The 26,803-nt window shown below is 35.2% G+C and overlaps 1 protein-coding gene across 1 annotated transcript in view; it reads right to left on the bottom strand.

Annotated features, from left to right (window-relative positions):
* LOC150098509 (ras GTPase-activating protein nGAP-like) overlaps positions 1-26,803 on the bottom strand; it is a 298,140-nt gene that overhangs the window by 98,904 nt on the left and 172,433 nt on the right. The window contains exon 4 of the mRNA XM_090405246.1: positions 22,429-22,532. Coding sequence (XP_090261372.1) covers positions 22,429-22,532 — 104 coding nt within the window. The remainder of the gene's footprint in view (positions 1-22,428; positions 22,533-26,803) is intronic.

The raw sequence follows: 26,803 nt of genomic DNA, 5'->3' as shown, positions 1-26,803 counted from the left end.
AAGGGGCTATCACCTATACAGAAATGACAGACTACTCTACAGACGCGGCGGCACTGCCATCTTCATTAAAAACTACATTAAGCACCACTCTGTGAGCAATCCTTCAACCACTAACCTTGAGATCACAGGAGTGGAAGTAGTCACCAGTTCCACTGGCAAACTGAAAATCTACTCAGCTTACAACCCTCCCCAAAAATCTCTATTTCACTCTGATCTAAATGCCATCTTATGCATCAGAGAGCCCACCATTATTGCCGGGGATCTGAATTCCAAGCATCCTGCGTGGAATTGTACAACCGCAAACAAGAATGGTTGCATCCTTTCCAATTACTTAGGATCAAGCAACGCTGTTGTGGCAGGCCCCACCGAACCAACTCATCTCAGTACGTTCGGCACTGCTATTATCCTGGATATAGCTATCCTGCAGGATATTAAACTTCGATACAGCATCATATCTATCATCCGATCACAATCCAATTCTACTACAGCTGGGAAATCAAGAATACCTGTGTCCTCCTTCTCACTCCTACATTGCATAGGAAAGACTGTCAACAGCACTCAAGGATTATATTGGACCTGTTCCTCACATACGCACAAAAGAAGTAGAATCTCACACAACAAATTAATTCTGCTATAAAGGTAGCTTCCTCCTACAAATCTGCCCGCAAGCCAGATCGTTTGCCTGAAGACATCATGAACTTGATCAGAGACAAAACAGAGCTAGGAAAAGATTCCGTAACACGTGTGCACCACAAGATAAAATAAATCTAAACAGATTAAATGGGGCAGTAAGAGATGCACTCAGAGCTCATAGAGACCAAGTATGGATGAAAAGTTATCCTCCATTTCACCTACTGATCACTCCATCGGGGGACTACTCAAAAATATCAAAAACAAAGACAGATCCCTTCCCCCAATATTCTCTGACCAGGGCCTTGCTCACACAGATGTAGACAAAGCAGAAGTTATAGCATACAACTTAGAGGAGCGATGCAGGCCTTCGTATGGAAGCCTTGACTTTGGCCACATATATAAGATTCACAGCAAGGTCAGACACTCACTCAAACTTCCTATCACCAGCACTGACCATATTGCACCAACATCACTTGCTGAGATATATGACATTATTAAAAAATTAAAGAACAAAAAAGCTCCTGGGCCAGACGGCATTACTAATCGGGTGATTAAACTTCTGCCCCGAAAAGCAGCAGTGCACCTGCCCAGTATAATAAATGCAATTTTAAGATTTCACTATTTTCCTTCCACCTGGAAACTGGCTGACGTAATTCCTATACATAAGCCAGGCAAAGACCCACACCTACCGCAAAATTATCGTCCAATCAGTCTCATCTCAAATCTGGGTGAGGTTGCAGAGAAGGTCATCCTCTCACGACTCCAAACCTCAGTAAATGATCTAAACATCCTCCCTAAAGAACAGTTTGGTTTTAGGCAACGCCATAATACTACCAAGCAAATCCACAAAATTGTCGAATACATCACCACGCTACAACTGGCGCCAGTGCACAGGCGCTGTTTTCCTAGACTTATCCAAAGCATTTGACAAAATCTGGCATTTTGGACTCCTGCACAAACTTATCTCAGCCGGTACATCACTAAAAATGGTTCACTTAATCCATTCATATCTTCAGAATAGATCAATGCAAGTAAAAATCAGCGGTTCTACATCCTCCCAGCGCCATATCTTTGCTGGAGTGCCACAGCGATCTCTACTGGCTCCATTGCTGTTCTCTATATACATGTCAGACATCCCGCACAATCCGATGACTTCCATTTTGGACCTATATGCGGACGATACGGCAATACTAACACCAGATCTCTCAAATCCCATTTCATTACCAGAAAGCTTCAAGAAAACCTTCTAAAGCTGGAGGATTGGTTCTCTAAGTGGAGATTGGAAGTCAACCCCTAGAAAAGCTCAGCCGTTCTTTTCTCAAAAAGGCCAATGTCTCCTGAAGGAGATGTGTTACTATTCAATACCAAAATTCCCTGGCAGACAGAAACAAATTACCTGGGTGTAATTCTCGACAAAAAGCTATCTTTCAATCAGCACACCAAGTCTGCGTGCATAAAGGCATCTAAAGCCATAGCCCAGATCTATCCGCTAATTAACAGAAATAGCAAGCTCAGCAACAGAATCAAATTGCAACTATACCAGATGACAATTCGTCCTATAATCACCTGTTCCTCTCCGGCCTGGAGCCACACCTCTAATGCTAACATTATCAAAATCCAGCGAGTGCAGAACAAGTGCTTGAGAATGATTCTGAACGCCCCGTGGTATGTTAGAAACAATCAACTCCACAGAGACACAAATATTCCTATATTTTCTCTTTTCTACAATCCTTAGCAACCAAGTTTTTCCTAAAGACGTCCACACATCCCAACGATTTGGTTCAGCAAGCTGCAGCATACGATCCAATGGACATATTCAAATATAGAAGACCAAAAGCTATATTAGCATTCCATAGCGATGCATAATCTCCATGCCCATTCAGGGCGAGCAAACTGCTCATAAATTTTACCCTCACTGTAACCACAACAGATAGCGGGGAATATGAAAAGCATCTTGCTTCACCCCTAAAGACATAAATGTCAATTGTAATGTAGTAGACTCTGTAAGGACGAGATTTACAGAACACTGATTTTGTTCTACACTTTCAATAGCCACAGGCAAAGCTATCTGCTTACGACACAAAACAAGAAGAAATAACGAATCCACGAAAGTCTACCGCAAAGTGAAGTGTAAGAATGAGAAACCACAAGTATCGAGTTTCTTTATTCAGGGATTATTTCCTAATAGAAAACTATTAGTACAGATTATTATCGTAGACTGCAAACCAATGATTAACATCAAGTACTATTACGTAAACTTTCCCTTATATTCCCTTGCATTTTGCTATGCAAGAAAGAGTTACATCAAAAGACAAATCATTAAATATAATCTTCCAATTAAATTGCAGCGATCCCTCATTAATCGTAGAAAACGATATCATTACCCAAAGATTAACAGTCCATCGTTAGCGAATAATTCGTGGACTTTTTAATCTCTTCTTTCATTTCCGATGACAAACACTAACCTGTGTCTAGAATGGCAGCATTTCGAGAGAGCTTCTGAACGTCCCCATCCCCTAACTTCTCAGTAATCTCATATTCGGCATTAATAATTGCTAACAAGTCGCTTTCTTTATACTTAGGTGATTCGAAGACGGAACTGATGAGATAAGAAATGAATCTATGATAAAAGGATTGGAAGACAAGATTAATTGCAAAGAACTCAAATTGACTCCATTTACAGAACAATAAGCAAGAAATAATTAGTTGAAGCTTAATAAAAGTAAGATGAATTATCTGATATTATGTAGCGAAAATAAAATGTAAAAGTAATTACAATTAAAAGAAAATATATATTTAAATTGTAAAAAAAAAAAAAAAAATGCCATACTATTCAAGAATAAAAAAAAAGTAGCAAAATATGTGCACTTGCAATGTAAAATCGATATAAATTCTCAGACTAGAACATAGCGAACCTAGTTTTCACCTGTAAACACGTTAGTTCTAATATAAAATACTATTCATATTCAAAATAACTTTTTATATCCCGCCCAAAAAAACTATATGTTTATTATGCAACAGTCAATTTATGGGCATTAAATATATCTGGTATGTTTATTTCTGCTTTCAGCATTTAACGTTAGTTTGATGGTGTCAAACATATCAGATGATATAATTCCATCTATTATTATTATGACTGTTTTTCTTTTTCATCCATTGCGCACAGGTCGTTTGGATATGTGACGTAAACATAACCACTTTGTTAAAGCAACTGTAGGAGGCGCTTCCAAAATATGGCGTGTTGCTCTTGACGACAGCGAAAAATCTTGCAATACAAAAGCATTAAAACGGTTTTTATTTCAAAAACAGCATTACTTTAGATTATTATTATTTTTTTTTTTGCACAGTATTCATTCATACTCAAAACACTAAAATAAACGCAAAATATTAGAAGTCGAATGTCAATTAATTCCTTGCATGACCATTTTTCACAATCTTCAAGGAAGTAAGCGATTTTGAAAAAAAAAAAAAAAGTTTACTTATGGAGTGAGAGGATTTTTTCACCGTTTTACAAGTACTGAAATATTCATGAAAATTAAGTGATCTTAAGTGTATGCAGGAAGCCTGAAAAACTCAAATTCCGTGTTCACTGCAGATCTCATGGTTCAGTGGTTTTTAAGGTAAACTACTTAATAACGTTCGCATTTCAACACTGCTGATATGGCTAGTAAAAACACAATTTAGGCTACTTACTCACTTCTTCATAAGGGAAAAACTATCAGAAACTAGTATACAATATATAACCTTCCGCTACCAGGTAATCTATTCTGTTTGATGTCTATCGAATATTCTTGCCATGCGTACAAAGCCGAAACGATTGTTCGTAGATACTGGTATTTATTGCTCATTTAACCACCAGGCATAAATTCATTTGGGATCATTATCAGAAATATCAAGTTGACCTGCTTCTTAAAATTTATGTGAACTAGACTGCTGATCTAATACGCTCTCGTGCCTGCCAAATAACGATAGGTTTTACCAATCCGTAAATGATAAATCACGAGGTAATGTTAACGAGTGTCCAGAGTTATTGTCACACAATAATCCCTATAGCTGCCAGACTAATTAAAATAACCTTAAGGAATATATACATATATTCTTCTACTCGCGTGGGCGCGCGCACGCACACACACACACACACACTATATAAAATAATATATTTACGGTGTGTGTGTGTGTGTGTATGTGCAAACGAGTAGAGGAATATATTTATATATTGATATGTATTTGCGATCGAGTTTACACGCGTATAAACCCGCTTTAGTAAATAATCCGAGTTTATAATGACACATAAATCGAAACCACTCACTTTTAGCAATGGACTTATTTCCCACTACGGTCGGGCAAAGCGTCGTAGATGTTTATCAAAGGAGAGACGATCGTAGACTCCATTAGTCCATTCGGTTAATATCACTCGGCACCACCTTAATTTCACTTCCAACGATAATAACCGCGACATGGGAACCAGAACGTGGCAATAACAAGTTCAAGTCCAACCAAATAACTAGTATCGATTCTTCTTCTTCTTTTTTTTTTTTTTTTTAAATATCTACACAGCGCATTTACTTCGTCTTAATATTTTCTAGTTTAATACAAAACGATAAATTGGACACAAGCTAAAAATAGACGCTATCAATTCGCTTTAAAAATGCAACAAAAAGAACCTGCAGTTATATGCAAGACTGTAAATTTAACGATCGAGATGTAGACGTGCAGTAACACACTTTAGCAGACGAGTAGCCAAAATGGTTGAAGAAAGAGGGCGCGAGTTGCAAATCGAAGAAAGCAACAGAAAAATTACCGTCAGCAATTAATAGTCATTCAGAAGTTAAATTATTAAATAAAAACATTACTGTTCAAATAAAATGCGAAATTATATTTAAATGATAGCAACACGAAGTTTAAAAATACTTTTTTAAAAAAACGTGCAGTCAATTAAGCATTCCTATGACAACACAACCAACACGCATAAATCAATCCTAGTATAAACAAATTATTTTATGCATTTTTACCAGTCATTATAGAGGGCGTGAAGATATGTATGGAATGCCCTCTATAAAGACTGATAAAATCACAAAATAATAATATAATAATAAAAATAGAATTGGTCTAACACTGTTTCAAATTACTTACATAAAAAATTAATTGAACTATTCCATTTTTTCTCTCCATCCTACGTGATTCACTAGGAAAACATTTAGAGCCACTAACCGAACATTAATTATTGGTGTTGTGTTTTATTCAATGCTTAAAGTAATGATTTTTTATCAATTAATAGTTATGACAATACCAAAAAAAAAAATAAAAATAAAAATTTAATCGGCCAAAATAACAGAAATAAATAAAAATGAATGATTAAGTATATAAATGAATGTTTGAACTCAAACGTCCTCTGGCTATCTTCCTCTAAGTATAAACAAATTATTATGTATGTTATATCACAAGTATCAATGACCTGAATGATGACTCATACCTAAAATAATCAATTGAGATAAATTTAACATGTCAGTCGCATTTCAAGTATTATTACCAATGGTTAATCTGGGAGAGCGGATACTGACACTAAAATACGCGTTTTAGACAGTTCATAAATTTAATTATAGAGATTTAATAAACAAAAAGACTGCATTTTGCAAATGTGCAATGGTGGGGGGGGGGGGAGGCTTAGTGATTCCATATACCCTGAAAGCAATGAGGCATGTAATCAGCCATAGAAAGAAAATGTCTGTGGACGACGAAGATAGATGAAGATAACGATGTAAAAATTGAGAGACAAAAACGAAAAAGGTGTACACAAATCCGTTATATTCACTTCGACTAGCTCGCACAGATTCCGCTGTAGCTAAAATTCAATAAATCGTCCTTTTTGGGTTGCAAGATACTTTGAGCAACACAACTATCACACGTACAAATCAATGCCATTTATCGAATTTTGCGTGTGGGTTTGGATCAATTCTAAGACTGATTTCATTTGGCGAAAAGCAATAGGGTAGTTAGAGGCCCGTTATCACCCATCCGATCGTTGTAAAGCAACCACTGTGAATTTATTAAAAACAAACTTCGTTACGTACGTTGTATTATTTCAAAATTCTTCGTTACACACTAATGAATCATTTGAGTGTGTGTTGCAGTTCGTCAGCATTCCGTAAGGTGGTGTCATGCTCTGTTTAACTGATTGTTTTAGTTGCTGAGTGAGAAATCAAGGTTCTTTTAATGCACTCCTCGAAGATCTTTCGAAGCTAGAACGGTCCCTTAAGGATACAGGCTACCTAATTGTAATTAAGTGGTCTTCAGGGGAAAAATGCACTTCGACAAACAGCTAAAATGAGATGTTTTTAGTTGATTGCAGACACGTCTCCGCTTTTACATAACCATTACGGTTTGATACTAATATTTATTATTTCATGCACTGTTCCATTCATCTTTTGTAGGCGTTGCTCTGAAAACCACGTCAGATAAAGCCATGCGATATCATAGCCCGTTATTAAGGTTGCTTGCAGAGCGGTGGGCAGATGGCGAAGGGAATACGAGGGGGTGAGAAGCCGTTCATTTGCTGCACTTCCACCCTAGACTGAGTTAGTACTAGTTCATTTTCTACAGATTTATTGCAGGAGGCAAACTGTTTCGTAATTGCTCTTCCTAGAAAGGCAGTATCTGAAAGCAACCTTCGTTGACCCTGCTGTGACCGGCTCTTACGATAGTGTCAGATAATGACTAATGTCATTAGCAGTTGGGAGAGAACATTCCGGCTGCTAATTCTGTCCACCCCTTAAAGATCTATACCATTAATTGATACCAATAGTAAATAAGGTTTAACGAAATAAACACCAGTGCTTTTTTCTCTCTTAATGCTTTGCCTTTTTTTCCCCCTTTTTCTTGGCGCATTTCGCCTAACTCTGTGAAGGTGGAAAAGGGTCACCTTCAAAAAATCGATCACCAAGGCTATGAGTAGAAATATTACTTCAGTGATCAGAGAAGGCGTCTCGCTTATGGAGGAAATTACTGGTTGGATAAAGGTCATGCGAGTATTATTAGAGAACAAGAAAGTTGACATCTCCAAGATCGCCTTTAATTCCTGTAAGGTAGAATTACGTTCCACACAGCTCACTCCGTTTGCTGGTTACCAACAAATTTGCACATGCGCAGTAGCTACTCTCGGTGATAGGTGGGGAAATGAAAGGTGTACACAGTACATCAGTGGGTATCCTCTGTTCACAGCTGCATTTGCTTAAAACGAAAAAAAAAACTTTCTTTCCTTAGATAAAAATCGTTTTCTTTTTGAGTGTTTTTCCTGTAGTTATCTTGAGTATTATCCGCATTTGTATCATAGAATATTTACTCCATCATCGCATTTGTCAATTCTCAAATGGTTTTAATTATCAATATTTGTTCGTCTCCAAAAAAGGGATGCTGGAACAAGTTTTTTTTTTTTTTTTGAATGAGGGCAAAGAAAAATTTGCTTTCCAGCTATTTATCCCTATAATAAAGAATTCATTATACACCATGTGTGTTTTATAAGCGAAATAATAAAATTGAAGCTTCAGTAGTAGTACTGTATAAAAGGCCTTCGAAGCTCAGTCGCTTGCGACATGAGATCGACGAGATTCTAACTTCCTTTAACTAAAGACCGGATTAGAATCACATCGATCTCATGTGGAGCAGATGTTTTCTTCTTTGATACTCGGGCTTTTCATCCCAAAACTAGGTAAACCGGACAGGAGAACATACACGCGCGATTTACATATAAGAATATGTCTTTAGACATGACTAACCACCTCATCCTAAAATTATGGTAACAAAAACCAACCTGGTTAGATCTTGGGCCTTAAAGTGCATGTATAATAATTAAGTATATGTAAAACTATACAATACAATGGTTATATTGGTGGGCATTATAATTTATACGTAAAATTAAATTACAGAATTATCAAAAAAACTGTATACAGAGAAGAAGATATAATGCTCATTATAATTGAGAAATGCAACGCACAAGAGAAAAAAATACATAATCGTATTAAAATTTTATATACAATATTCCATCCCACAAGAAAAGTTAATAAAAGCAAAAGGAAACATTTATCAAATGGCTGCTAATTCCAAACCCGCAGTACCATGGAGACTATTTTAGTAAGGCAAATGTTACCATGGCAACGGATTACTCAATTGTTTCATATTTCTATATTGCTTAGCAATGTAGTTAACTTATAATTGTATTTGCTATTGATTTTGGTAATCTTTCTGTTTTCATTCTTTCAACATTCCATCCATTTATTTCTTTTTTTTCTATTACTGATTTAGTTATTTCATAATTTCTTCATTTTTTTGTGATTAAAAATTCTGATATTTTTGAAATATCAAATAGTTTATGGTTAGCAAGTCACAATTTGCCAGCTACTAAATAGAAGTTTCATTATCACCAATTTCTGGCTGTTGCCATACGCAGTATTTATTTATAGACAAGTTGGTTCAATACAGTTGTAAGACTATCCTCTGAGATGTTCTAAACTAACCAAACCATTCGAAAAAATAATAATAAAATAAAAATAAAAAACTGCCATGTCTGAATAATTTAAAACCATGTGCAATATTCCTAGTCCAAGTGTGCCGACCCACTTTCCATTGCTGGTATCAAAATTGCAATTTAAAATTCCACGCAGCAACCATCCTTGCGATGATGCTAAAAATAAACTTCTCATCGCATGCAAAAGATCGAACACATCTCCTCTTCCCCCCCCCCTAACAACACAAAAAGAAGATGCCAAGACACGTCTAAATATTTTGTGTTAGTACAAAACTATCTCATGAGATAAGACGCTAAATTTTAGTTGATTTGCATTCTTTATCGAGCACATAAGCACCCTTTCATATTTAGCATGCTTCAAAAAGTAGTTTTGAAATGTGTCAAAAATAAATGGCACACCGGGTATGCTGGTCACAAAACTTATCGCGTTTTGTATTAAGAACACTAACATTTTTAAACATATATAATGCAGTAGTCTCACAGCTTCAGTCGTAATTTCAAATAAACAACCACTTCCTGTAAACTTATTTTACTTGGATTTAATTAGAAGCATGCAACTAAGTATCGTCTTTGTGGAGGAATGAGAAACTAACAGATCAAACCATGGAGGTTTATGGACAGATGAATGTAAAGTGGGCCTCTTTCATTAAAATAATACCAGGGCATGTAAAATTACTATAACACTAGGATGCAATTACCATAGCCTTCGCTATAAAATGTGTTAGGAGATTTTATTCACAGGTTATGCTTTGAATCAACTGAATAGGTATCGCTGATACCTTCTGTGGTAAATGTCTTTTAAAAAATATATATTTATATTAAATAAAAGTAAACACTTTGAAGTCATATTTATGTCTTTACATTGACAGCACCGAAAAAAAAAAAAAAAAGGAAAATAAAATACCCTTGCAAATAATAATAAACAATTTCAACTTAGTTTGCCAAAAGTTAGTGTCATCACACTAGCCGCTGTAAATCTAGAAGAAACTAATTTTTCGTTTTTGTTGTTTTTGTGTGTTCAGGAAAATCGATACAACGTGCCTTAATATAGGAGAAAAAATGCTTTCAAAAAAGATCTCATTTACTATTTCTTAAAAGTCAGTACAAGACTATCCTTTTCTAACATCAACTGTTCACGGTCCTATTCCGAAATAAATTATTGATCGCCAACAGCAATGGATAGGAAATGATCCGAAACTAAGTCTGCGTCAAGATATTGCACATTAGATTGACAAGGGCAGTCCGAAAAATAATAAATAAAATAAAAAGAAAGAAAACGCACTCAGATATAGACTAGGCAATTTGAAAACAAATCAGAAAAAATAAAAAATAAACAATACACAATTGCCTATAATTATAAATTCGAAAGACACCTTTAGTTAACGTTTGAAAAAGATAAAAATATATTAAAAACTTTGTACCAAAACCTGTCTTCTGCGTTCGCTATCTTATAACATTGTTGATTAGTTGGATGACGCGCATGCTCAGTTATTCACCACTGAATGAACAGCTTTTTACGTTTACAAATCTCTTTACGATTCACACACACACAGCAGGCTAAATACACTACAGATTCTCAAAATTCAAAACCAAGATGGAGGGGGGGGGAGGAAAGGAATGAGAGATTGAAAACGGAACCATACATCACCCCTCACCATTTATTATCGTAAATATAAGATATGGGGGAAATAGGGGGAGTGTTTGTCTGTTATATTCCCCGTATTTCCGCTTTCTGAGAAAATGCGATTAAAGCAGTCTCGCTTGGCTGCTTTCTATCATCCATCTCCCAGTGGTATACACAAAATATGTCAGCGAGGAGAAGCATAACTTCCTAGGGATTGTTTCTACAGCAAGGCAAGCGGCCAAACTAGTGCTGAGTGCGACGTCATCATGTACACTACTGTTTACGCGCTTATTTAAATCAAGTTATTTTATTCTCTTAGATATAATACTGTAGTTTATATTTCACTTATAATCTACAATACAACAGTTTAATTAGTTTAAAATATTTCTTGAAATTCTAAACATAGGGCGCGCACCTTTTAATGTACAATATCATAATACTATATAAGCAAAAAAAAAAAAAAAAAAATTGACTAATTTGTTTCGAAAAGGCCTATTTAGGATAGGCTTTTCGAAACAAAGGAGTTGGTCAAGTATTCTCACTAGTAGAAATACGGAATCCATGTTTAGGGCCCTGTTATTAGAAATTTTATCGACTCAGCAAGTTCGACCAATAACGCGTTGCACTAGAATTGATCTCATGCGACGTCTTCACAAATATTTGGTTGTGTCGTCGATTCAACCTTGCCACCAGAGTGTACATAGTTCGAAATATCGGAAAAACTTGGATGCAGAACTCGGTGGAATAGGAGAGAATTTTTCGAGAGGCAGTCGATAAGAGGCGATTCCGCTGATAAGCAAGGCAGCGAGCAGTTCTCGGACCTGGCTAATGATTTCCAGCTGCACGGTGTCGATATTTCGCAAGAAAACAATCGGGGAAAGTCAACTGTATGCCAACTTTAAATACACACCTGGTAAAACCCTTAAGCTTCCCATAAGACGCCTTTACTTTATCTTTTCAACGATGGAGGAACATCTGCAAGCTCATCAAGTAGTAACATGTGCTACTAATTAGAGGAAATAAGCTTCCGTAGCAGCTTTAGGATGAGTTTAAAAATTTTGTAGTGTACTGCAGAAGTTCTAGAGATTGCTGGTGGTGTTGAGAAAGAGGAGAAAAGATTTACAAGTTTTCTTTCTATGAGTCAAAATGAAAGAGGTGGGGATGTTTATTGTGGGTCACTTTTCTCGTTTGCATTTTTTTTTTTAAAAAAAAAATTATTTTTACCTGGTTCGGAAGCCCGACCAAATAAAAAACTTTTTCAAGCCCCTTCAGTAATAATGAGCGGGCGATGAAAAAAAAAAAAAAAGGTCCCATTTCTCACCTAAAGACAATTACAAACATTCGTGTCCGCGACGGGATTTGAACCCGCAGCTTACTGGCTGGAGATCACGTCAATCACTTGCCAACCATCCCGGCGATATAAACATATACTGTCCTACCATAGATGCGAGACCCCTCGACAATTTTGCGCATGGCAGAAGAAGGCGAATCCATTCTGATAATAGGGTAATCAATGCGTTTCGTGGGATGAGTGTTTATTTATTATTATTATACGTCGGAAAATTAGCATTTCTTTTATGAAAATTCAAGTTTTTAAAGTGGTAACTATTTTGCTTGTATAACAGATGGAAAATTTTACGTATAAAGCAAGCGATTTCGCGTGTTGGTGGCGAATTGGTACATCGCTTTATTCCTCATGTATGCGAAACTCTGAGATCGAAAACTACGATCTAAGAGTTTCATGCCGAAGAACATCGGCATGAAACTTTTAGATCGTAGTTTTCGATCTCAGTTTCGCATACTGGCTGTAAAATAATAAGGGATTTTTATCCCCTTAATTTAAGTAACTTCACCAGAAAAAATAGCCGTTCGGTTTTTTATGAATTGACTTTTCTTGACAATGTGCCAGTCAGGGTTCTTCCATGTGTGGTCGGACAGCAAGTACAATACTACTCAAACGCTGGATATAATTTAAACCAGGGGTCGCAAACTGGCGGCCGGCGACCTTAATGATTTCTTTTCTAAAAATCAATGTTTCTAACATCCTGTGGGGATTAAAACAGAAAAAATTCAAAATGTTTTATGGCAGCTTAAAGCAAAAGTACAACTTATTACTACAATTCTTTGTACCATGTTTCTATCATCGAATGTTGGCAGCACTGAATGGAAGTTACTTGTCACGCAGCCATTTTAAGCCACGTGATACAATGTCAATAAGTTACAGGTTACCATTGTAATATGATAGTGTGTTAATAAAACGTGACCTCAATAACTTTCCCCCCCCCCATAACAGTGTCTGAATTTAAAGTTAAAAAAAGAGAAATAGATCCAGAAGGCAGAACTTTTCAAGAAAAATGGGAGAAGGCATATTTCTTTGTGGAAGTAAGAAATATTCCAACATGTTTGATATGTAGATAAAGTGTCGCCGTGGGGAAAGAATATAACCTAAAACGCCATTATGAAACAAACCATAAGAACTGTGATGAATATATAGAAAAGATGCGTGATGACAAACTTAAAGATTTAAAAAATTACTGAAGTTTCAACAGAGGATAGTTTCGAATGTTTGCAAAACAAGTGATGCTGCTGTTAAATGTTGTTACGTCATAAGTGAAAAAATTGCTCGGGCTTCGAAACCTTTTACTGATCATATGTCCAGACAAAAAGCAAGCATTTCAAAGTATAGGCCTGTCAGGAAATATAGTTGCGGAGCATGTTGAAGATAGAGCAGAGAACTTCCAAGATATATTGCGTGAAAAAATAGTTTTGAAGCGTTTTCCATTGCAGTTGACGAATGTATTGACATTATTAATACTTCCCAGTTAGCAATATTTATTCGTGGCGTTGATGATGATATGAATGTGACTGAAGAACTATTGGATATAGTGTCTATGGAAATGACTTATATTTGTGTATTGAGAAAAGTCTTGAAAATGCTCACGCGGCCTGGTCAAAATTAGTGTGACTACAGATGAGGCTCCTACTATGGTTGGTGTTAACGTCGGACTTGTTACAAAACTTCAAATGAAAAAGGAAATGTTGTGCAAGGACAAACTTAAATCGTTTCATTGCATAATACGCCAGGAGTCACTTTGGGGTAAAAAACTAAAGATGGAACACGTCATGAGTGTAGTAATTAAACCAGTGAACTGGATACGCTCTCATGCCTTGAATCATCGACAATTCAATGCTTTGTTGGATGAATTGGATTCACAATACAGCAGTTGCTATATTATACGGAGGTTAGGTGGCTTAGTCGTGGCGTCGTTTTAAAAAGATTTTTGGAACTCTTAAAAGAAATTGACTTGTTTACTTCATCCAAAGGAAAATTGATTCCTCAGCTCACCGATGAAGATTGGTGCAAAGACTTGGCCTTTTTTAGTTGACATGACAAACCACTTAAACACTTGGAATACTGCTCTGCAAAGAGGTGAGCAGTTGATATGTCATATGTATGATTCAATTAAGTTATTTCTGGCAAAACTATCTTTGGCAAAGAATGATTTAGCCCACTTTCCTACACTTAAATCGATTTCTCGAAATAATGATGCTGAAAAGTACATTCCTCAAATTGAATTATTATTCAGTCCACCTTTTTAAATTAATATTGAAAATGTTGACGAAGATTTACAAATGGAAGTAATTGAACTCAGTGCAATACTGAACTAAAAAATAAATATAACGAAGTTGGCATACCAAAGTTTTATAAATACCTCGGCAGTAAATATCCCAAATATAAAATTTATTGTGCAAAAATGTTTTCAATCTTTGGAAGCCCCTACGTATGTGAGCAATTATTTTCAATTATGAAACTTAATAAGTCAAAGTTCCTCATGGATAAAAGATTCTAGATTAAATGCAATACTTCATATTGCAACACATGAAACGAAAAAGCAGATATTGACATGTTAGTACAGAGGGAAATAAAAGATGTCAGGTTTCAGGATCAAAATCAAATTTAAAAAAAAAAAAATGACTCATAGATAAAAATCTTTATTTTTATAAGTCAAAATTATGTATTTAAATCATTTTCTTAAAGTATGAATAAAATGTAATTGTACTTATTTTTTAAACTTGTTACATTTTTAAAATAAAAAATGGTTATAAATTTAAATGGTGGTGTAACTGTTTACGTAAGTCGTAAAGGCACGGCAACAAAAGGACCTTTGTTAGAGCCTTTTTTTTTTTTTTTTTAGTTTATGTTTTGGTTCACAGAATATTGAATACGACCCGCGTCTGATATACATCTAATGGACTGGCCCTTTGCTGCGTTTGAGATCCCTGATTTAAACGAACCAAGAACCAATGTTTCGTGGTTTTCTTCCATTCGAAGTGAAAAAAAAAAAAAAAATAAAATAAAATAAAATAAAAAATATATATATATATATATATATATATATATATGAAGTTCACCCCAAGAGAGGTACCGAATATCCAGCTCTAGAAATTGCACATGGTTTTTTTTTTTAAATCCAAGTGATGATTTCAATAATTAGAGTCGTAGTCTCATACCGGACAAATGAAAATCATTTATCATAAACATCTATTGTCGAGCTGGATGGTGAGCGGACACGTTGTCCACTCATCCATTTAGATGGCCTTTAACAACAATGATAGTCAAATAAACACCTTGGGGAAGTATTATTTAATCTGGCACTTTTAACTCATAACTTTTTAATATATATAATAGAAGTTCTCCTTTGTATTTAAATACTATTACAGAAGATGACTCTGAAACGCAGTCAAAAGTTGTTAATGTAATTTAAGTAAACTATTTGCATTTAAATTATTTCCAACGCCTGTACCTTACTTTTATTTTATAAAATTATTTAATCATTATCACGTCAAGAGACCATCACTCCAGTTCATTCAATAAACGTATTTTTGTCTTTAAACTGCGTACGTTCTCAAACCAGTTTTGTCAGAGGAGAACCCCCCCACCTCCACACAAGACCGCTGAACTCATCATTTTCTTTTTTTTAAATGAATAAATTCCACTCGCGAAAGGTTGCAAGCCTTTCTTAGATTACTACCGTGGGTAGGACAAGAATTAGATAATCTGGAAACCCCTCTCCCACTCCAGATTTCTTGATTCCGAACAACAAAGATTCGGTGTAAGGAGAACAGCTTTGTCTGGAAACTAGATACTACTTCTTCTGCCGTATGATTTGCTACTACCACCTCTAAAGTAGGGTTAAAGATGCAAGAACCTATAATCGGTGACGTCATTACGAAGTACTGTGCGATTTACAAAGTTATGCAGTTAAAACTTGGAAAGTGTAATATACAATTTAAATGATTGTATTAATTAATATTTAAACCACATACTACTTAAGTGTAAAACTTCTCCGAACCAAAGACAGTTCTTTGAGCTATAAGGGAGTTATATATCGAAGGTCCAAGTTGCTACCCTTTGAAGAACGAATTCTTGATCAAATAGACGAACTGTCTTACATTTTATATTAGAATTAAGATTAAATTATCCAGTTAGTATAAAAACAAGTTTATATTAATCATTTGGATTGAATAATTATTGCATATATTACCGAAAAATATTACTGAATTGCAATATAATAAAATTTGAGAACCTCTGGCTTAAAATTTCTCATTAGCAGGGAGTGTTTACTGATTCTGGCGCAACTAGTTACAAAATCCACAAGAATCAATGTCATGAGTTCGTTCGCGTGACAGAAGATAAAATAAAAACTCACCATACGGTGTTGGCAGATGATACTGAACATTTGTGGAAATGAAAATAACTATGCGAATTCTGTTTGGGAAGACCCGATCGACTCATTAAAATAAGTAAAAATTAAACGGATAGAATGTGATAACAGCAAAAAAAAAAAAAAAAAAGGCAATATAAAAGTATACAATTTTCATTCGAGAAAAAAAATCTCCTATAGCTGCTAATGAAATGTTCAACCAGCTCAACATTTTATACGTATATTTCATTCTTGGAATCAAGCCAAAAGAAAGAAATAGTGTTAGGATCAAATGCATTAAAAGGCCGTTTCTGTGTAAGATGGTCAACCAAAGGGTTTATAACGAAACTGTACTACAGGAAGGAAGAAAACTAATTTAAATGTCCTTTAAATAATAATAAAAAAAAAAAAAATGTGCGATGAGAACGACACACAGTAAGGCGCTCTGTTATCAACACAGCAGGTAAAATTGGTTGAAGGCAAAGTACTGTCGACAACTCAAGATTCAATACCCCCATTCTTACAAATGAACTCTTCCACATCAAATATTCCATTACACAGGTAACCACTTTTCTTACGGAATAAACCCCAGCTAATTAATCTAACTTTCCGAAATACTTCAAAAAACAGTTGGTTTCGACGAAATAAACAAACATTCTTTGAAAGTAAATAAATATATTCGAAACTAGTATGACTTTCCTGGTATTATTGGGAGTCGTTTGATTTTCTGACTATTAGCCAGCGTCTTATCTGCCATAACTAGTCCTGCATAATATCGATAAAGAGTAAATATTTCTATGGTCGCCTAGCAACAGGCAAGGTAGACTGGAGAAACATGGCCTGCCACCCACGTGGTTAACCGACCAGAGGGCGTAATGCTATGACTAACCACAGCAAGGGAGTGTTTACCATTGCGTGACTATGCGAACAAAGGTTAGGAAAAAGGTCAATGGCCAGCTTCTTGTAAGAAAAAAAGAAAAAATATATATTGCTGAAGCTTATGTTTCAAAGACAAATAAGTAAACCAGTTACTAGTGGAATTAATCTTTAATTAAAAAGGTTGTGGATGACTCACGTCTTCAAATCACGAGTTCATTGTCGGTCCCAACTTCCTAAAAGCACGTTACCTTGATGACTACCTCTGCGATAAAATGCGAATATCAATCTCAGTAAACAAGCAATCCAAGTCGTTGTTTATAAAACAAAAGACCCTTGGGTGTTATCAGTTTTGTGCCATTTTTTTTCACATTTCGTTGAAAGTTAGATCTATGAAAATCAGGTATACGAAAACCTGAAACTAGCAGCCTAAATATTCTTGTGTTAAAGTGTCTACAATTCCTAATTTAATATCACAAGTGTCTCTCAGGAGTATATGAAAACTTTATAAGTCATTGTAATAATTTACTTAAATTAATTACAATTTTAAAAATTTATAAGTAAATTAAAAATACTTTACAAATTCAATAAACAAATTAGTGAATATCCTAAAATATTAACAAAAATATCAGAAGAGACAAAACACCTTTACGTAATTGTTATCGTGAGTATATATAATTATACTTGATTTGTTTATAATCAAGTAGAGTCGGAAGGAACGAACATCCAATACCCTTGGAGGGTAATGGATGGCAATGCTGTAGCTAATGAAGTTCTAACTGAGGCTCGGCTATTGCTGTTACCCTCCTGCCATGATCAGAGCTTTAATAGCTCAATAACACCTTATCCCTACACTGTCCTCTACAGATAACGGGGAAGATGAAAAGCATTCTTGCTTCGCCCCTTTAAGCCAGTCCTTATAAGGACTATAATCAAGTAATAATTATTGGTAATTCATTCCCTGTGTGGTGGCTGGGATAAGAATAGTCCAACTGTAGCCCATGCATGTCGTACGAGGCGACTAAAATGGGTACCCAGGGAGGGTAGTGGATGGCAATGCTGTAGCTAATGAAGTTCTAACTGAGGCTCGGCTATTGCTGTGACCCTCTTGCCATGATCAGAGCTTATAGCTCTATATTACTCAACCCATATATTTTCTTCTTACAGATAACGGGGAATATGAAAAGCATTTTTGCTTCACCCATCTAGCCCAAAAATAATAATAATAATAAATAAATATAATATAAATCCAGTAACTGTTTATTATTCCATAAATAATTATATTATTCGTTCGGTATATTAAACACTTCATTATTATTGAGTACCATGCTTCATTATTTATTGGGTCTTTTCCATCCAAGGGTCAAACCACTTCTCTAGATCCCGAGCGATGCTTCATATCAAGCAATAAAATTCATTTCCCATTGACTGTCTGATTCGCTCGTGAACCAAACAGTCAATAAGAACAAAAATGGGTGTTATGGAACGCCTCATATAGAAACTTGAACTGGGAGGACGAAAAGATTATGAAATAGGAAAGCTAAGAAAAATAATGATACAAAAGACCGAACGGCGAAGTATAATCCGGGAAAGACAAGGCGGATTAAGACACACAGTAGGAGAGAAAGAAAAAAAAGTGTCTTCTAGTACAAGTGCTTGGGCTAACAAGAAATATTGTATTAAAACGCTGAAACTCGATACAAAAGAAATGACCTCTTTACAGAAAAATGTACGGTTCTTCAAGTAATGTGCAGAGAATTATTATTAGTATTCAATATATAGAAACAGTCTCCGGAATGTATTGGCAAACATGCCATCTGTACTACCAATACGATACCTGCATTGAAAAAAAAAAAAAAAAGTTATTGCTTTTCCTGTAATACAAAAATTACACTTGCTACAATATCTTCCAGTGCTCTCTATTAGAGAAGGGGAAAACGAACATACGTTTTCTTACTTATATATCGAGTAAAAAAATAATCGACGAGGAGGAAAGCGCCATCTATGAATCCGAAACGAAAATAAAAAAATTATATGCCTGATGTCAGGGTCGGCGAACGTCGGTGAAAGAATATGTTGTCATTAAATCTTATAATCAACGGTATGTAGCGATAGTAAACAAACATGAAATCGTTAATTTAAAGTCTATTACTTTGTAGAACTTTTAAATGTCTTTAAAAGTAATAATTTAAAATAATTATTGCTATTTGCATGACTATTTATTCTTCGGTAAATGACTAATTACCAAATATGATATAAAAGTAAAGTGAGTGAGATTTTTTTCGTCTGTAGGCCATATAGAACACTAAAGAGCATTCCATCATAACCAAACAAACACATCTTGCTCAATGATTCCTTTGATTTTTCTGAATTTTGGGAGCAGTTAGTTGGATTAGTATTCGGTAAGCTATTCTTGCCACCAGAAGCTTATGTACTACACTATCTGTGAGCATGTTGAGGGATGCTAGCTCTTTACAAAGAGGTGAAAGATACGACAGTGAAAAAATTCCTACAAGAGAACAATTCTTTGTCATCCATTACATGCTCTTGGTATAAGAATCCATTAAAGCTAACTTCTAAAGTACCTTGAAACCTCCCTAATTAATGATCCCAAATATGGATTCCTTCATTATCGATCCATGGAGAGTCTTGTTTACGTCACCCACCTTTGCACAACTTGCAGGGAGAAGCTCGAAGAAATTCCGATTTTGCCCTTGACATTTTAATAGCATTTCACTGGGTTTGGCTGAAGGTTTTTTTGAAGCAACTCCCATTCTGTGATCATTCTTTCATTACTTGCAAATGAGTGACCTGATTCTCTTACGGTCTGCTGTTTTGGTAATAATATTCTCAACTTCACAGTGGGAGGAATTTAGGCCACTCCAATTTGTCTCAGAATAAGAAATGAGAATTCGTAAACTATTCTGCATTAGACCACGTACTCAACTATAATAACGCAATGCAAGTTTGTCTCTCAAATAAATGTATGTGCTTCCCTTCGATAAAACCGCTATCTACATCTAGAAAATAAAATGTCTTGATAAATAGAGTTAACTTTTTTTTTTTTAAAGTGAATCACATCTGTATGAGAAAATTCGTGAGAAAAGACCCGGTTTGCAGAGGATAAAAAATCTTTCATCAGGACGATGAGCCTGCCCACAAAAGTGTTTTGGCAATGGGAAAATTAAGGGATTTGCACTATGAAAAATTCCCCAGATTTGGCTCCAACTGACTTCTATCTCTTCACAAAACTAAAACTCTTCCTCGGTGATCAGCGTTTTTCCTCGAATCAAGAGGTGATTGCAGCTGGAGAGGGGTATTTTGCAGATCTTACTGAGAACCCACTACAGGAACTGGATAATGGCGCTGGAGCATCGCTGGAATAAATGTATTAGTCTTAAGGGAGACTATGTTGAAAAATAAAAATAATTTTGAAATTATAAATTCGTTTTTTTCATTGATAGGTCGAGAACTTTTCAGACCATCTTCGTATATTCCTCAGCATCCAAGAAACTTATTTTCCGTTCTGAATTATATTATTCGTGTACGCTTGCCTGGATGATAAACCCTTCTACTTTGAAACTAACTCATCTCTTGTTACTCCAGTAGCTAATATGGACGTGGTTGGGTTGTTTCTCCGGGAACTCCCGTTTGATATTCTGCAAATAGCACAGGAGAATTGAAAGGCTAAGTTAGAGACTCTCATAAGTGATGGGGGTTTCGTGTTTCCAAGAGACAAACTGGCCTAAGAACACAGTGAAATAGCAACACTTGGCACATGACCTAAGCTACCTTGGATGCAATTCTAAACAACCTGAATCTAACAGTGGTCGGTGATCTGTCTCCGACTACGGTCAGAGACAGTGATCTGTCTCTGACCATTTCTCATAAACCACAGCAAGAAACTCCATGTTCCGATTTTAATTCAAATAAAAAAAATGCAACATTATAATCGTTTAACATAATGTTTCATTTGCGAAGGACGTATAGTAAAAATGTTCAGAAAATCTACAAGTACTAAATGGTTTCCATGACAACAGCTTCTGCTTCCATGGAGACAGTCAGTGTATGTTTCTCGTCAACAGAGCAGGTGTATGGCACGATGGGAGATACATATTTGTACAAATTCTGCACTTCAGTTACCCCGCAAGATTATTTTAAATGAAGAAAAGGTGATATTTAAACAAGCCTAAAAAAACGAGTATGATGCATGCATAAAACTGTCATATATTAATTATCCAAAGACAAAATAGCATAAGTAAAAAATTAACGTTAGTTTTTCCTTATTTTTTATTTTTATTATCACACTGATTTTATAGGACATCTAAATAATCTTGTTAGGGAACACTGAAGGTCATTACTGATTCTGGAATTGACAGTTATCGAGCAGTTTACTAAACGGGGGGGGGGGGAAATGAATGCTTGAGCGCCATCTATAAAAAGATATCCAAACTTCAAATATTTTTTAATTCTCTAAATCTTGATATTTTTTAAAAATTTGTGTATAATGTAAAACGCAAAAGAAACTATCTAAACTTCTTGAAGTACTGGTGGTCTATTTAGACTATGTCAGTTAGTTTATTGGAATAGGGACGAAAAAAAAAAGTTAATAAACGTGCTATTTTCATGTATCTACCAACCTACATTAAAAATGAGTATATAAGTTTGGGTTAGAAAAAAGTACGTGAAAAAAAAAAAAAGGTATTGTTTAAGAGATCGATGACCCATTCAGCAAACAGATGGACGAAAAAAAAAAAAAAAAAAAAAAAAAAAAATAGAGCGCCTAGAACGACATTCCTTTATTGATCTTGGGAGCCTCAGAATCACAGGCTTTTGTTCAGTTTTTTTTTCTTTATTTTTTTTTCTCTCTCTTTGTTAACTGTAGACCTATCTCAATCATCAGAGTACAGCCGAAAAGACAACGCAAAGAAAAGGAGATACGAATCGCACGAAAATTCTACGGAATATGTATTTCCTGCGACAATGCAATAAAATGTTTTAAATTTAAAAATCGGTCGATTTTAACTATATTTTACAATTACATCATTAACAGGAGTTGAACTACTTACTACGAAGCGAGAAGGTGTTGAAGTATCCATGTTCCGGGGCCCAAGCACAGGCGTTGTGGGGGCGCTGCCTCTGCGGTCTGAGCAAGCCTTTTCATAGGACGTTTCTGAAAGAACACATAAAAATAATACTAACTTGTAGGAATTGCACCTGGTCAACAACATAATTAAATATTTTTTTCTCTTTATAAACGTTTATAATTAGCAAGCAATTAATATTAAATTGCAGATAACACTAACTTTTTTAGAAAAAATATAAACATTCTTAAAACAGCTGTTATTATAAAATATTACATGAAAGCAATCTGAAGAAAAACAAAATAAGAATTCGAATCATACAGTAATATACTACATGAAAATATTTCATGTACAGGTAACCCTCGTATAACGCGGTCTACAAATTGTAGTAACCCTTTATCTTTTCATATATTTTTCACCGCGCGACTTAAAAATCAAATTTTAAGTCGTATCGCGATACGACTTAAAATTTGACTGCCGTATCGCGCATGTAGTTAATATGTAGCGAATTTATATTAGGAAAAATACCCTTTAGCACATGTACGGCAATTGTTTACCGTATAAAGTGTTTATTGTTGATAATTTTATTCGTTTTCTGCCAAGAAAGCGCATTAAAAATAATAAGTGTGTTCATCTCAAGCTGAGCGCTTTACTTTCTGGTGAGTTACATACATAATTAATATGTAATGCTTTTTTATGTAAAAAAATTATTTTTATAGTAATGGTCACTTGGAGGGCTTTTGCGATATGGTTGAAAACGAAATTAGCGAATTACTGACTTCTTGATAACTAAACCAGCCTTAGTTATGCAATGAAAATTATACAAGTGATGACGACGTCCGGCCACTTGTAAATAAAGAACATCTACGGAATATTAGTTTTGAAGAGAGTGATGACGATTAAAATATACACTTTATTTTATTTTGCCTAAAATATTTATGCATCATGCGCAATGAAGTTTACGTACAATTTGTAAATTTTATACTATGTATTTGTTTTCGTAACTTACCAGAATTAAATAAAATTATTTTTTTGTTGGATATGTCATTGTTGTTTATATAATTTAAAAAAAAAAAAAACGATTTCGGAACCTAACCCTACTTTTTCTTGATCTGAGTCTCGCATAACGCGATTTATATAAAAAGGTACAGATAGTGAAAAGTTTGAAGACGAGGCATCCGCATAGGGAGGGAAACGGGGCACTTGCCTCCCCCTGGATCTACTTGTGGGAAAAAAAAAAATGAAATAATTAAATAAAAAATTATTGATGTAATTATTATTCCCCGAGCTTTCCCCCCCCCCCTTCCTGGAAAATTTTCTGCGGACGCCCATGGAGGCTATTACCGTCGATACGTATTTTGTCCATTAATTGAGTGTTCTAAAGGTTGGTTTGGGTGGTTAGCGTATCCGCTCCACAGCCAAAAGGCTGCGGGTTCGAATCCCGACATGTTTATGATTGTCTTTAAAAAAAAAAAAAAAAAACTAGTGGTGGTGGACGGTAGATGGCTTTGGTATAGATGATGGTGGTTACGGTTCGTTGTAGAGTAAGTGCCATCCCTCAATGAGTCTTTGGACTCCTTAGACTCATGCAATAAGAAAAACCGTTCCAAAGTATGGGACATTTATGAGACAGCCTAACTCATCAACACTTGAAAAGCTCACGCTCTTCTTTTGAATATATTATTCTGTGTAGCTTGTCCGGCATCGGACAAGCTACACAGAATGGAACTGACAAACTTCCAACAGGGAATAGATGAGTAGTCACTAAATATATTTATTATTATTATTCTATGTTGTATTGCAATCATGAATCTTATATAAATACAACTGGCTGACTTTTTTTTAATGAATTTGCAAAAAACATCTGTCGTACGGTTGCGATAACATTATTGTATTCATGTTTATGCTGCTGAGTCTCGATTGCGTTCTCTGTACGGCAAATGGGGAAAGATGAACCAACAACCGAATAAGAAAAATCTCTTACTTTTCTTCCTTAGCGAAGTCTTAATAGACATTATCAGAAAAAGGTAGTAAAGAGTCTGCAAATGGGGACTTCATCAATAACGTGCACACTTTTTATCAATCTCCTTTTACTGCTGAACATCCGCTCAAGAAAAATAAAAAATGAAGAGAAGGGGCAAAAAAAAAAAAAAAAAAAAAAAAAAAATGCAAAACTTCGCAATTATAATCCTTCATCCCACAGCTATTTCAGACGCGGCAATAGGATGGCCATCATGCCTTTAATGAGAGGTCGCAATGAAATGTTTATAACAGAAAGAAAATTCTTCGGAGGAATTTTCATAAATATAAGTCTTCTGGACCATTGCCAAAAATCTCTTAGTAGAAGAGAAAGAGACCGGGGGAAAAAAATGAAGCGAGTATTGAAGAACAGAAAATTAGTTTCCTGAGGATAAATAAAAAATGGAAGAAGCAGCATAGTGTGAAAATGGAAAAAGAGAATCCACTCGGTAACTCAAATCGGAATAATCAGTTGCTTTTGTAACTCATTTAGGTAGAAGTAGTTCATTATATACACACACACACACACACACACACACACACACACCAACAGTGGCGGTGCTGCAACTTTCGAAATATACATACACACTGTAAGTACAGTGTATACGTGTTTGGATAAAATATCAAAATTATGGTAAAAATTAAACATGAAAAAATATTGTCTATTATCGATAAAATTATACCGTTTGGTATAATTCAAAATTACTATAACAAATGTTATGTCTTTAAATTGTAATGTCCAAATATTTAAAGAGAGGGAATAAACCTGATAAACACTACAAACACTATTACTGACGCAAACTGCATATAAACAACAGTGGAACTGGGCGGACAGTGCCGCATTACGCTAATAACTCGCATCTATGACGTGCATATGTTCCGGCGCGTGACAATATGACACTAGACTGCTAGCGCCCTCCTAAGTGCTACAAGACGAATTTTTATTATTTTTTTATACTAAGAGAATTATATAGGATTGTTGATGATAAAATTAAATATTACAAGCAAATATAAATAAATTAATTAATATAATTATGTCTCGAGAAAAATTGGGGGTGCTGCAGTTCCGGTATGCCAATGAAGACATTTTCAGATAAACTCGAATAAAAGTGCCTAAATTATTATTGCTAATAAATATAATTGAATAAGATAGAAATGTTATACAGTGTATATATAAAGATAGTTCATCACGTGTGTGCGCGAGCAAGAAACAAAATAAAACGTCCCCAGATCTACAAAGAAGTACCCATCATAATATTCTCCGAAATCATTATTTCCTAACCAGCAGCCTGTACATCCAACAAAGTCCATTGTTTCGTGCGAGTTTCCTTTTAGGCAGGAAGGCATGAAATACAATTCATCTACTCGCATAACCTTCGTCCAATCCGCATTAATCCACCTTTTATGTTCCTGCCAGCCTCTTTTCCGGTTAGTTTTCGAGAGCGGTGGCTTGTGCAACGGCCTCCAATTCATTGTCTGAAATGTTCCTCCCCCCATATCAAGAGGACTAATACATTGTAATACTCTGGCAATAAATGCCGTGGTCAATTAACTCGCTAGTAAAAATGAGATCCGAAAATCCTCCTTTCAGTTTGAACAGTTCGGTAAAAATTCATTTCTATTATACTTCTTGGGAAATCAATCGTGGATTTTATTTATAACACTGCTGAGCAAATGACGAAAACATCGCTTCATTGGACAAGGGAAACGCGGTCAAGCTGTCTGCGAGAAGCAGTACTGGATCGACACTTTCTGGAGAGTAAGTCAAGTAGGAACTCTAAGAGAATACAGAGAAAAACGTAAGATAACTAAGTTATGTGTAAAAGTAGCTAAGCAAAAGCTATGGGAAGATTTCAATAAGAATATAGAAAACATATCAGGAAGGTGGCAAATGTTCTGAAAGAAAGGGTACAGTAAAAGGAGTCAAATGACAAAGGACACACGAAAACTGAAGGTAAATATATTCTTCATGTTAGGAGTAATTGTCTTGAAAGATCATTGAAATGAGATAAACAATAATGGAACTGTGGTGGGAAATATTCAAGACGGTAATCAGCAGTAGATACCAATCCTTGAGGTAGAAAAAGTTAGTTAACTATGAGAGAAATATCCAATGATTGGATATTTCTCTCATAGTTCCCATCCATAAAAAGATAAAGAAAGCAATGTGAGAATCACAGAGGAATTTCTCTACTAAGTATTCCACATAAGCATACTTGAGAAGAGAAATTTAGAGAACATGGGTCAGATCAAATAGGGGTTGTCAGGATCAGATTTTCACTTTGCGACAACTACGATCTTTAAAACATTCATCTGAGGCTGCTCAAAAACTAGACCATAA

Source organism: Typopeltis vanoorti, chromosome 15 (assembly GCF_054136105.1).
Source record: "Typopeltis vanoorti isolate ZY-2024b chromosome 15, IOZ_Tvanoo_1.0, whole genome shotgun sequence".
NCBI lineage: Eukaryota > Metazoa > Arthropoda > Arachnida > Uropygi > Thelyphonidae > Typopeltis > Typopeltis vanoorti.
The sequence above is the reverse complement of the archived record's forward strand: the minus strand, read 5'-3'. Positions and strand labels throughout refer to the sequence as shown.